The 13,025-nt window shown below is 39.0% G+C and overlaps 1 protein-coding gene across 2 annotated transcripts in view; it reads left to right on the forward strand.

Annotated features, from left to right (window-relative positions):
• Positions 1-12,741, forward strand: part of LOC116755174 (dimethylaniline monooxygenase [N-oxide-forming] 5-like) — a 29,405-nt gene extending 16,664 nt beyond the window's left edge. The window contains exons 5-8 of one of the 2 annotated variants that reach the window (XM_032634170.1): positions 1,008-1,207; positions 4,910-5,262; positions 10,876-10,948; positions 12,084-12,741. In XM_032634170.1, coding sequence (XP_032490061.1) covers positions 1,008-1,207; positions 4,910-5,262; positions 10,876-10,948; positions 12,084-12,429 — 972 coding nt within the window. In that variant the 3' untranslated portion in view covers positions 12,430-12,741. Of the gene's footprint in view, positions 1-1,007; positions 1,208-4,909; positions 5,263-10,875; positions 11,032-12,083 lie in introns of those variants that run through there. The other variant, XM_032634179.1, reaches the window with a different exon arrangement.
• Positions 12,742-13,025: the final 284 nt, after the last annotated feature.

Below are 13,025 nucleotides of genomic sequence, written 5' to 3' on the forward strand. Positions count from 1 at the left end.
AGAGTTTTATAATATAGAGAAAGTGATGCTTTTGCCAGGTAGTTGAATACCAAACTTTTATCAGCTCTGAATGTGGACTTTAGCCAGCAGATAACAGAAAAACGGACCAGCTCCCTTTGTGCTACTTGCAATCTTCAGTATTTCCCTTAAATAATCAATGAAACATTACTTAAGCACAGGCTTTGGTGTCAGACTTAGGTCGGAAATTCAGCTCTACCACTTAGTGCTATATGATCTCAGGCAAGTTATTTATCCTCTCCATTCTTCTCACCCATAAAAAGGACATAACAATACCTACCTCAAGAGGTTGTTGTATTAATTCAATAAAAATATAGATAAAGGACCTAGTACAGTGACTTATAGGTTACAATTCTCAATAAAAGGACGTGATGCTGATGATAGGTTGGGGACTAAAGGATGTATATGCTCTACCTCACGCCTTGGAGAAAACACATTTAGAAAGATAAAAATACATAATGTTAAATATCAATATAAATACGTTTTTTGTAATAATGTAAACAATGTGAAAGGCAAAATAAAGACTGAAAGTTTTGGATTAATGATGTCCAGTTGCTTTCAGCTTTACTGTTCCACGATTTTAAATGAGTTGGACAGGTGACAAGTGCTAGAGAAGTTCAGAAGATGGAGAGAAAATTATCAGCCAGAACAGTCAGTGGTATCTTCATGGAGGAGGGAGACTTGATCTGGATCTGAAAAATGAATAGGCTTTGGAGAATTAAGCTTTTCAGGGAGGCGTAATGACATTAAACAGAAATGCACTGGTAGTTCAGAGCAAGACATAGTCTTGGTCAGTGACTACACCAATATAATTGTAAGCTTAGTGTTTGACAAGAAAATGGCAGGAAATTTAAAAATAAATATATTACCAGGGAATAAAAAGCCAGACTAATGAGTCTGAACTCATCTTGAAGAAACTGGGTTCCCATTCCTTCAGAGAAATGAGTCGGAGAATGGCAAAAACAAACATTTTTTTCCCCATGCCTCAGGTTTTCCTCAGCACAAGAAGAGGGGCTTGGATCTTCAATCGTGTCGGAGACTATGGATATCCTTTTGATGTGTTGTTGACTTCTCGATTTCAATATTTTATGAAGAAGATTTGTGGTCAATCAATAGCAAATACATTTTTGGAAAAAAAGATGAACCAAAGGTTTGATCATGAAATGTTTGGCCTGAAGCCTAAACACAGGTATGTTCCCAGGCTGGGAGGTGGGCAGTAACAGCCAAGGCAAAGAATAAGGACTGTTCACATAGGCTAATAGTAGGGTTACCTCTATGCTTACATTAAGCAAGTCCACAGAATCTGAGATTAGATTTCTACGTTTCCCCCACAGAAGTCCAAGATCTACTGGTCTGTAATTTTCAGGCTGTAATTCTCCTTGGCATTAACCATTTTATCATTCCCCGAGGTACCAGTTCTTTTTACGTGATGCCCAATAGCAACAACAAAATGGTAATAGAGGGCAGGGCATCATTCATTCATTTATCCAACAAACTGAGCATTTGTTATGAGCCAAGCATTATACTGGCATGAGAATACCGAGACTAAAGACCTAATAGTAATACTAATAGTAATAATAACACCCTACCTTTTTGAGGACTTAATATAAGACAAGCACAGTGCTAAATGAGTTACGCGCATTATCTCATTTAATCCTCACAACAGCCCTATAGGTTGGTACTATTTTGATCTCCATTTTGCAAATATAAAAATTGACACTTAGAGAACCTAATTTGCCCAAGATCACACAAGTAATAAATGACAAACTGGAGGAATGGATGTTTCCTTTAATACTCTAAGAAGAAGACAGACAATAGAATATGATAAAGAAATGCATGGAGTCCTATGAGAGTATGAAGGATAGAAGTCCTCACACAGCCTACAAGGTAGACTGTGATAGCATTTCCAAAGGCTGATTTTAAATGCTGTTTTCCCTTCTGACTTTTATTTTTCATAAATTTATTTATTTATTTTTGGCTGCATTGGGTCTTTGTTGCTGCACGTGGGCTTTCTCTACCTGTGGTGAACAGGTGCTACTCTTTGGTATGGTACTTGGGCTTATCGCGGTGGCTTCTCTTGCTGCAGAGCATGGGTTCTAGGTGCTCAGGCTTCAGTAGTTGTGGCATGCAGGTTCAGCAGTTGTGGCTCACGGGCTCCAGAGCGCAGGCTCAGTAGTTGTGGTGCACGTGCTTAGTTGCTCTGCAGCATATGGGATCTTCCCGGACCTGTGTCCCCTGTATTGGCAGGTGGATTCTTAACCACTGCGCCAACAGGGAGTCCAATGTTTAGGTTTACTTGCTATAGAATAGTAAGTACGATAAGCACCCATATATCCTTCACTTAGATTTGCCTATTATTCGCAGTTTACTATATTTGCTTTCTCTCTCTCCCTCTCTCTGGAGATAGATAGATCCATACATATATGGCATCTATATATGCATACATATATTCATACATTTTTTTTTCTGAACCATTCGAGAGTAAGCTGCAGTCAGTAAGACATTTTACCCTACATTCTTTAGCATATATTGCCTAAGAAAAAGGGCATTCTTCTACATAAACATAATTATCACACTTAGTAAAGTTAACATTGATAAAAATACCATTACCTAATATATTGCATATTCAAATTTCCCAAACTGTTTCAATAATATTGTAGCTTTTTAAAATTTTTAGCCATGCCATGTGGCTTAAAGTGCAGAATCCTAACCATTGGGCTGCCAGGGAATTACCTGTAGCTTTTTTATTTTTAAATCCAAGATCCTGTCAGGTATTACACCATTGCATTTAGTTGTCATATTTCTTTAATCTCTCAGTCTGAAATAAATCTCTTTTTTTGACATGGATTTTTTTTAAAGAATTGAAGCCATTTGTTTTGCAGAAAGTCTCTAAATTTGGACTTTCATAGTAGTTCTTCCTCTATTATATTTAGGTTAAACAATTTTGGTGCGAATACTCATATGTTATGTTGTGCCTTCTTGGTGGATCACATCAAGAGCTGTATGATAGCAGCTTATTGCATATTAATGATGTAAAATTCGATCACTTGGATTAGGTGGTATCTACTAGGTTTCTTTACTGTAAAGATATTTTTCCTTTGAAATTAATCAGTGGGGGTGATATTTTGAGACTGTGCCTGCCAACAACATTTCAGGAATTTATTTCACCCAATTATGGAAACTGTAGCATCCATAACTTTGGTGATCACAAAATATATTGAGGTTATATGGAATAATAGAAGAGAGTCAAACAAATAGGGTAAGGAAGTAGCATTCTAATTATAAATACAAGGTCTTGGAATAGCAAAAAATACATTATGCTCTGAGAACTGCACATAGTTTGGTTTCGCTGGACTACAGGCAAAGATGGAAGAGTGACTGAGTACAGCTCCTGGTTCACTGGGCAGATATATGAAAATGTTTGTATGCTCTGCTAAATAAAAAGTTTAGAATGAAGACAGCCCAGAGCCACTGAAAGATTCTAAGCAGGTGAGTGACATAATAATAAATACATTGTGGAACAATCACTCCAAAAATGATGTAGAAGATAGATTGAAAGGGGATGGAGCAGGAAGCCCTAGAGACAGCTGTAATGGCCCAGGTGAAACAGCATAAGTAAAACTATTCTGGGGGTGTTAAGAGGAGAAAGTGTGGCCTTGGTGACTAGATGTAAGACTCACAGTTATGTGGCTTGGGCCACAAAATGTGGATGGTGGTACTGTTAGTGAACAGGAGTAAGTCTGGAGAGAAAGATGAAATGATGAGGTTGGAATGAGGACAGAATCTGTACCTAAAGGTTTGCATCAAAGAATTACTAAATGCAGCAAACCAGTAATACTGTTTAAACATATTTGTTCCTAAGGAGAGGCCAGCTCTGTCTGAACATCATGGGCTGAGGATTCCCAGAGTTGTTAACACAGGATCCAAGGATTCGCACTGCTTTTAGAAAGGTCCAAGATTCTGCACCTTATCCTATGTTATTTCGAGGAAACACTACTTACCATGCCTAGAGTATCTCAAGGGAATTCATAAAAAAGCATTTGATATAAATCCTAAAATCCTAGGCTGTGTGACCTTAAGCAAGCCACTTAACTTCTTTAGGCCTCAGTTTCCTCCTCTATAGGACCTGGATAATGAAAACTGTCCTGCCTCCTTCGTTGGGTTTGCGTGAGACTCAAATACGTTAATGTATGTAAAAACAGTTTATAACTGTAAGTCACTATACACATGCAATTTATTATACCTTTTGGAAAATGATGGTCCAAGCCTGGCTCTTGGGCCTTTGAAGAGGAAGAGACTCAACAGAATGCTGATAGTCCAGTTCCGCAGATTTCTTGATATATGGATAGAAGCTACTAGACTGTGGACTTATCATATCACTGAGAGCATTATTAGTCCTTGAGAAACCATGCACGTACTCTTCAAATAAAACAATCCTTCCCTCACTTCTCCAACAGCTTTTCTTTCAATGCCATCCAGGGTCAAACTTCTTTTCTTTTTTTCCGGTACGCGGGCCTCTCACTGTTGTGGCCTCTCCCGTTGCAGAGCACAGGCTCTGGACACGCAGGCCCAGCGGCCATGGCTCACGGGCCCAGCCGCTCCGCGGCATGTGGGATCTTCCCAGACTGGGCCACAAACCCGTGTGCCCTGCATCGGCAGGCGGACTCTCAACCACTGCGCCACCAGGGAAGCCCCAGGGTCCAACTTGTACTCTGAGATCCTTACCTTTATCAAGCTGGTATACATTAGACCTTTCCCAAACTTCATGAATAAAGGGACACTATTGGCAAATTGATTAACCACCTCAATCAAAATAGAATTTTATTTACATGGCAATGATCTCTCTCTCTCATGATCTCTCTCATTTTTCCTTCTTTATCATCTTTCACAGAGCTCTGAGTCAGCAACCAACCATAAATGATGATCTGCCAAACTGTATAATTTCGGGCTTGGTGAAGGTGAAAACAAACGTGAAGGAATTCACAGAGACAGCGGCCATATTTGAGGATGGCTCCAGAGAGGATGACATTGATGCTGTGATCTTTGCTACAGGCTATAGCTTTGCCTTTCCTTTTGTTGAAGATTCTGTCAAAGTAGTCAAAAACAAGATATCCCTGTATAAAAAGGTCTTCCCTCCTAACCTAGAAAAGCCAACTCTTGCAATCATAGGCTTGATCCAGCCCTTGGGTGCCATTATGCCCATTTCAGAGCTCCAAGGACGCTGGGTCACTCAAGTATTTAAAGGTAAGTGACCATGCAAGATGACTACCGAATTACTTAGTGGTTTGTTTAATTATGTTTATGTTCTTGCTTATAAATAGCTGAGACAGTATGTATGATTGTAACAGTGCCTGGCACAAAATTAGTGCTCAAAAATTAATTTTTGAGGGAATATAAAGTAGTAACTTACAATCATGGACATATAGCAGAATCTCCTAGGAAGTTTCCCCAAAAGAGACATGTTTTTCCTGATGGTGTTTATTTAATAAGTCTGTGTGGGACTGACATAAGATTGCTGAGAAAATGTTCCCCAGGTGATTCCAATATGCACTCCAGATTAAAATCCACTCATCTAGATTTTAGACAACTGATACATATTTGTGAAGCAAAAGAATTTAATCTTCTTTCATTATACTTAGAGAAAGTCAAATATAGAAGTGCTGTGATTTCATTTCAGACAAAAATTAAGAGCTGGTTAAAGACTAGTCCAGAATGAAGAAGATTCAGCCACTCAAAGTCTTACTTTCTGCCCTTTATGTTCCCTCTTTCAGAAAGTTTTGGCTAGGAAAACACGAGAAAAAACTTTGGGGTTTGGGATAGCAGGCTCAATATGAATCAGCAGAATGATGTGGCTTCCAAAAGACTTAACTATATCTGGCATCATTAAAAACTATAATGTCCTGGAATTTACAACTGTTCTTCCCTGAACTGGTGAGACCACACCCACAGACATTTAAAAAGTGAAACTGGAGTACATTAAAAGGGGAGAGACAAGAGTGGTTAAGGGGTTTGAAAATGTGCCATTTGAAGTACAACTAAAGGAGCTGGAGAGGTTTGGCCTGGAGAGGATAAGATTTAGGGGAGATATGAAAGTTCCCTTCAGATACCCTGAAGAGATGCCCCATGGCAGAAGGTTTTATATATTTGCTTAGTAACACTTCAAAGCGTTGAACCAGAACCAAGGAGTGAAATTTTGAGGGTTTGCACAATATTAGCTTAACATTAAAAATAAACTTTGGTCAGGCCAATAGGAAGTAGATTCAAGCCTCAGAATAGGGAGAAATCAAATGACTTTTAAGGTTCCTTCTAACAAAGAAGTTCTTTGTACCATTACTAATGTTTAATTAAAACTATTCAAAGTTCTTGTTGAGGGAATTCCCTGGTGGTCCAGTGGCTAAGACTCCACATCCCCAATGCAGGGGGCCTGGGTTTGATCCCTGGTCAGGGAACTAGATCCCACATGCCGCAACTAAAGATCCAGCATGCTGCAAAGAGGATCCTGCGTGCCACATCTAAGACCTGGCACAGCCAAGTAAATAAATAAATATGTTTTAAAAGAGTTCTTATTGAAATTACAGATTCTTCTTCCCTCGTGAAGATCCTCATGGTAGCAGAGAAAAAAGAAGCAATGATGTTAGAGTTGATAGATAAAAATTTTTTCCAAATTTCCCCAAAGTTCTTTCATTTCTTTTTTTTTTTTTAATTTTTTGGCTGTGCCCTGGGGCATGTGGGAGTCATAGTTCCCCAACTAGGGATCGAACCCATGCCCCCTGCAGTGGAAGCATGGAGTCTTAACCACTGGACTGCCAGAGAAGTCCCAAAGTTCTTTCATTTCTTAATTCCTTTTAATTCTATCCAGTAGATCATGTACTCCTTGAGCACTGGACCAGCAATCCAATGCAAGTAACCCGTTAAGTTGGCTTAATTCCAGTCATATAAAGTGAATCTTTTAACTGGGTCAATTATGTAAGAGGAAAAAGTTGCATTAAAATAGGCCACAGCATCTTGTATACTTTGAACAACTGAGACTCTTTTCCAGGACCAAGTGAACCATTGAGAGGATTAGGGAAAATGAGTATTTGGAAGATTCTGCATTATGGCTATGGGATTAGGGGATCTTAGGGGAAATGCACAAAAAGCCCAGTTTCCTCTGCTAGCAAATCTTAGTGCTAATCCCTCTAGCTTTCTTCTAACACTTGGAAGGAAGGAATCATCAGAGAATCCCTATAACTTTATCAAGTTTCCAAAAGGAACCCTGAGGTTTTTGTTCTACTCTCTGCTTACCAAATCCTTGCTTTCTCATCTCTGAATTCTGCTTTCACTGTGCCAATTTTAAGACCTTAGAATCAGCTAGTTTCTCCCATTCTTTCAAACCTGCCCAACTCTGCCTGTCCTCTTCCCTGGCCTGTCCTTTACCACCAAGCCACATTTCCCTTCTTCCTTTGTTCTCTAGAATTACTATTCTCTTGTCAAGAAAATATTCCACGCTTTTATAGAACACTGAACCCACTTGCTTACCTTGACAGAAATCTAGTATTCTTTTGTCTCATTTGTAGCCCTCTCAAGAGCCCTTGCAAGTGTTCCACTTTCATTTAGTAACTTTCTTCCCTTGAAAACCATATGAAATGATACCAGTTCTCTGGATCACAAGGAAGCATTATGTCATAGCATGGCATTCACATTCCTCCACAAATTGGATACAGGCTGCTTTCTCAGGCCCATCTTTTGCAGCTCTTTACCATCCATCCTACAATTTTCTAGATGCACTGAATGACTTACCCACTATGCAGCAAACACAGCAGGTACTCTTGTACCTTATGTCTTTGCTTCTGTTGCTCTCTCTGCCTGGTATGCCTCCCCTTTACTCGTTATTTGTGTGGAAAAAGCCTGTTTATTTCCTCCCTCTCTGTAGTATATTGAAAGCTCTTTAAATAAAAGAATCATGTTTATTTGCCTTTGTCTTCCAAGTCTAGACCAGTGCCTAGCACATGGGAGGTAGCTAATACATCTCTATTCAGTGACTGCAAGTTTAGTTTTGGACGTTTTCTAAACTCTATAGTAGAAAGTTCTTATCTGAGGATCTCAGCTTATGAACTACCTTCTCAATTTCCAGTCATGGTAAAAGGCTGGACTGGACTGAAAGAGCAGAATGGCAGCCACACCTCCTTTCTCTTGTAACATAGTCTTTACATTTAAAGTGCAGGGACTAGTCAGGACTACATAAATACAATCTGACTTAGGCCTGAGAGCCGACTGAAAGACTTAGTTCCACAGAGTTACAATTCAGGCTCACCCCGTTTGAACCTTGTCTTGGAACACTTAGGAAATCTCTGAACTTCAGTTCCACACTGTTCTTCAACAACATTCGTCAGCTAACATTTACTGGCCTCTTAGTGTATGCCAGACCCTCCGCTAGGTGCTGGAGATGCAAATATGACCAAACAGAAAATTCCTATCTTTACGGAACTCAGAGTCAAGCAAGGGAGACAAGTAAACAGACATTTAATGTGTTCATTCATTCAGCAGGTATTTACTATATCCTAAACAAGTGTCCAATAACAATGTAGAGGAGCTGGCTATGGGAGCAGGAAGGAATAAGTACCCAATTCTCCCTACAACTGCAAATACACTGTAAAAAAGAAGAGTTTACTAAAAGGACAAGACCATCTTGACCATCTTGACCAGAGAAGAGAACAATTAGTAATATTTATGCAAAGTTAGAGAAAATGACAAAATAAACCAAGTCCTGAGAACTATAAGGAGTTCAGAATTCTGGAGAATAAAGTATTATAGGAATTAAAGAAAATGAAGCTGGAGATATTTATAGAGGCAAAACCAAGAAAAATCCTTAGGTGCCATGCAAGAAGTTCACATTCAATGTAGGCAATAGAAAACAATTGAAGGATTAACTGGCAGAGGCAGAGTCAAATCAGATTTGCAATTCAGAAGATGTGTTAGAGGGAAATGAAATGGGAAATAGGTCAGTTGCGAGCCTGTGACAAAAGTCCAAGAAAGGCGTAATGAGGGCTTTAAACTAAGGTAAAGGAATACAAGGAGACAAATTTGAATGAAATTTCATTGGTGAATTTGAAAAGATTTGGATGGAATGTATGTTGGAGATGAAAGCGAGAAAAAGAATCTGCTCAGGGCTGTGGCCATTGATGTAAACTGGTAATATAAGAGGAGGAGCAAGATAGGAAGGAGGGAAATACATATGGTAAAAATGACATGTGCCTGAATGAGGAAACACTGCAACAACAGTATCAATGAATTAAGAACTGCACCACCGGATACAGTACACATCTTTATATATTCCTATCTATTTACCTATCTAATTTATAGTGATTTTTTCTTTGGTTGGGTTTTTGTTTTGTTTTGTTTTTTGGATGAATTGGCTGTGTCACAGGCAAGAAATGACCTCCTCCTCCATAATGTTTCTACTTAAGAGAAGTAAAAATTACGGTGGTTCTACAAGAAATAATTTGGAAATCAACTCTCAAACTGTGTTTCATGAGCATCTTAAGACCTGTGATTAACTTCAAATGAAGCATTTCAGTGATTCCTCATTGACTTATGAACATACGTAATAATTCCCAAGGCTAAAATGAAAAGAACACATGGCAAAACACAAAAGGTTATTTCTTGAGTGTTGAATTTGTCTCATGTTTTAAGAGGGACACACCAGGATAGTTACTAGAGTGTGCCCAGAGAAGGGTAACCAATGTGGCAGAAAATGTGAAACCTGTTATATGGGGAACTGTTAAGGCTTTAAGGCTGATAATGAAAAGACTTAAAGAAGTTATGACGGTTGTTCTCAAATGGTTCAAACGCTGTCATTTGTTAATACTAGACTCCTTGGCCCTAGAAGGCAGAGCTAAGTCCACTGGTGCCAGTTGCATGGAGCCAGGTTCTGGGGTCAATGAAAAGAATAATGTTCCAGCAAGTAGAGCAGCCAAACAATTAAATCATCTCCTCAGGTGATGAGATCCCCATCACCAGAGATATTTAAGGAGGAATGAGATAACCACTTGAGAGTATTTGTAGAGAAGGATTGTATTAGGGAAGATATATTCCCATTCTAAAATTACACATTCCAGAATTTTGTGGAGTAACACTTTAGAGTTGGGTGTGGCTAAAGTTTTCTACATAGCATAGTGCCTGTAAATCCAGGCATAAAGCAAATCATTTAAATTGAGAGTTGTCTATGTCAACTTAAATACTATTCTACCTTTGTCTAGCCATGTCCTTGGTGTTAAATTCCTGCTACTGGAACTGTTCATTGGTGCTTAAATTTATCTGTTAAGATTGGGTATTATGAGTTGCCCTTGACCTTACCCCTCACTCTCAGTAAATAAAAATTTTAGAAGGTAAGGCTTATCTTCCATGGAACTGTAGGCATACAACAGGACTGAGAGTTTACTTTTACTTCCTTCTCCCTGTGGTATAAAGCCTCTTTGTTATTAAGAGTACAAGTACAGGTGTGTTTCCCATATTCCCCCCACCCTTTTACTTTGTACCTCATTTTCCGTATACTTTTAAGGCCATTTATCATTTCCTCATGTCCATATTTCATTTCCCAATTGAAAGACTATGTTAGGGAGGAGGCAGCTTTTGGTTGGAAAGCAGATTAGGAGAAATATCTTCCAAAGACAAAGTAGAAAAGAGTAAACTACTGAGGTTAATATGATTATATTCTGGTGGTGGTAGGGTAAGGTGATCAAGCGAAGGTGTAACCTCCTTGGTACAACTAGCCTGTATTCCTTTGAATTCTCCATAGCATGGTAATTGTTAATAGGATTAGTGTTCATACTGAGGTAATTTTAATTTTACACTTAAAATTTTGATTTTTCTCTTTAGGGATAAAGACATTGCCCTCACAAAATGAAATGATAAAAGAAATAGCTAAGGCTCGAGAGGATATGGCCAAAAGGTAAGAATTCTCCTAGGAAGATAGGTGGTTATTTTTTCCCACTTCTTTCTTAATAAGAGCAATGTTGTACTGTATTTATTGTCCTCGTGTCTGTTTAAGGATTTAGAGTATATTTTGAAGGAAAAGGAAATAATAGTTTGTGACAATAGAATAGAGAAATACCACCAAGTGGTTTGAATATGGATGGGAAAGGAGAGAAAAGCTTAAGAAAATTCTGTGTTTAGGGCCTAAAAGAAAAGTCAGGTAGGAAAAAGCACATGGAGAGAAAACCAGGCATATTATTTTGGCAAGGATTACTTGAAGGGCTATTAGAGCTGCCAGAGAAAGGAAAGGCAGTGGTGAATTTATGAAAGGTAGATATGGTTAAATTACAAATCTGCAGAGGCCACTTTGCTGGCTGTCATGTGACAACATACTCAGGTCACAGTGGCTTTTGGTATGAGTAATCTATAGGATCTGGGAAGGTGGTACCACCAGCCAGTATTTTAGTGCTTGGGTGGACACATTTAGCAATCTGAATTTCAGAACTTGTGCTTATTCACTTGGTGATCTTTATTTGAACAAAGTTGATGTTGATGATGTTCCTAAATTTTTGTGGAAAAGTCAGAGGCACAATCATCCCATGCCCAAAGACATGGTTTTCTTCAATTGATTATACCAGCATAACTCTCCCTTCTGCAAGGAGGAGAAAGAACTTTTTTATTTAACCCTGATACCCTTTCTAGGTGCTTTCCTATTTTCCTCCTTCCTTTCACTGCCAAACTTCTACAATATATAATCTACATTATATATATTGACTTGTAATTCTTTCCTCTTTGTTCTCAGCTTATCTATTTCTTCCACATCCTTCAAGGACTTATCATAGCTCGATTTTAACTACCCTCTTCTACATTTCTATTTAGGAGTCTAATACCACATGATTTACCAAAAGTCTTACATTCTTCTCTGTTTCATGTGTATCTATCTTATCTAGTCCAGTGGACTATAAGGCCCTTAAGGATAGAGACAGTGTCTTTCTTCACTATTTTCTACAGCTCCTAGCTCAATATTGAGCCAAGAGCAGATAGGAAGCATTGATTAATTGATGGAGTGACTGAATTGTTAATAAGCATGGCTTCTGTCTTCTCTGCTTCAGGTATGTGGACAGTCAACGCCATACCATTCAGGGAGACTATATAGATACCATGGATGAGCTTGCTGATCTGGTGGGCGTCAGGCCCAATCTGCTGTCCCTGGCCTTCACTGACCCCAAATTGGCATTACAGCTATTTTGGGGACCCTGTACTCCAATCCAGTATCGGCTACAGGGCCCTGGAAAGTGGGATGGAGCTCGAAAAGCTATCCTCACCACAGAAGATCGTATCAGGAAGCCGCTAATGACAAGAGTAATTGAAAGCAACAATTCCACAACTTCAACAATAACAGTGGCCAGGTTTATGCTGGCTGTGGCTTTCTTTGCTATAATTATGACCTATTTTTAGCTGTTCCATTGTCACTGTCCCAGTTTTCTTTGAAAGCTGGATCTGGAGATGCTTTCAGAACCTGACAAGACTGAACAACTCTCAGCTTCACATTGCCCAGAAAGCTACTTTTATTTCTCTTTCCAAAGCATTAATCCTTTTTTCCTCTTTTCCCTACAGTGAAATCTCAGCTTTTCATTTGTACTGACTTACCTTCCCTACTCTTATGACCCATCACTTTTTCCTTCCAGTAATTCCTGGACTGTGAGCTCAGGTACTCTGTTAGTCATCTTTGTTTGTCCTTAGTAGAGTTCCTGACATGTGGTAGGTGCTTTCTTTTTTTTTTTTGACATGTTTATTGGAGTATAAATGCTTTACAATATTGTGTTAATTTCTGCTGTACGACAAAGTGAGTCAGCTATATGTATACATATATCCCCATATCCCCTCCCTCTTCAGCTTCCCTCCCACCCTCCCTATCCCATCCCTCTAGGTCATCACAAAGCATTGAGCTGATCTCCCTGTGCTATGCAGCAGCTTCCCACTAGCCATCCATTTTACATTTGGTAGTGTATATACGTCAATGCTACTCTCTCACTTCATCCCAGCTTCCTCTT

Source organism: Phocoena sinus, chromosome 1, assembly GCF_008692025.1.
Source record: "Phocoena sinus isolate mPhoSin1 chromosome 1, mPhoSin1.pri, whole genome shotgun sequence".
NCBI lineage: Eukaryota > Metazoa > Chordata > Mammalia > Artiodactyla > Phocoenidae > Phocoena > Phocoena sinus.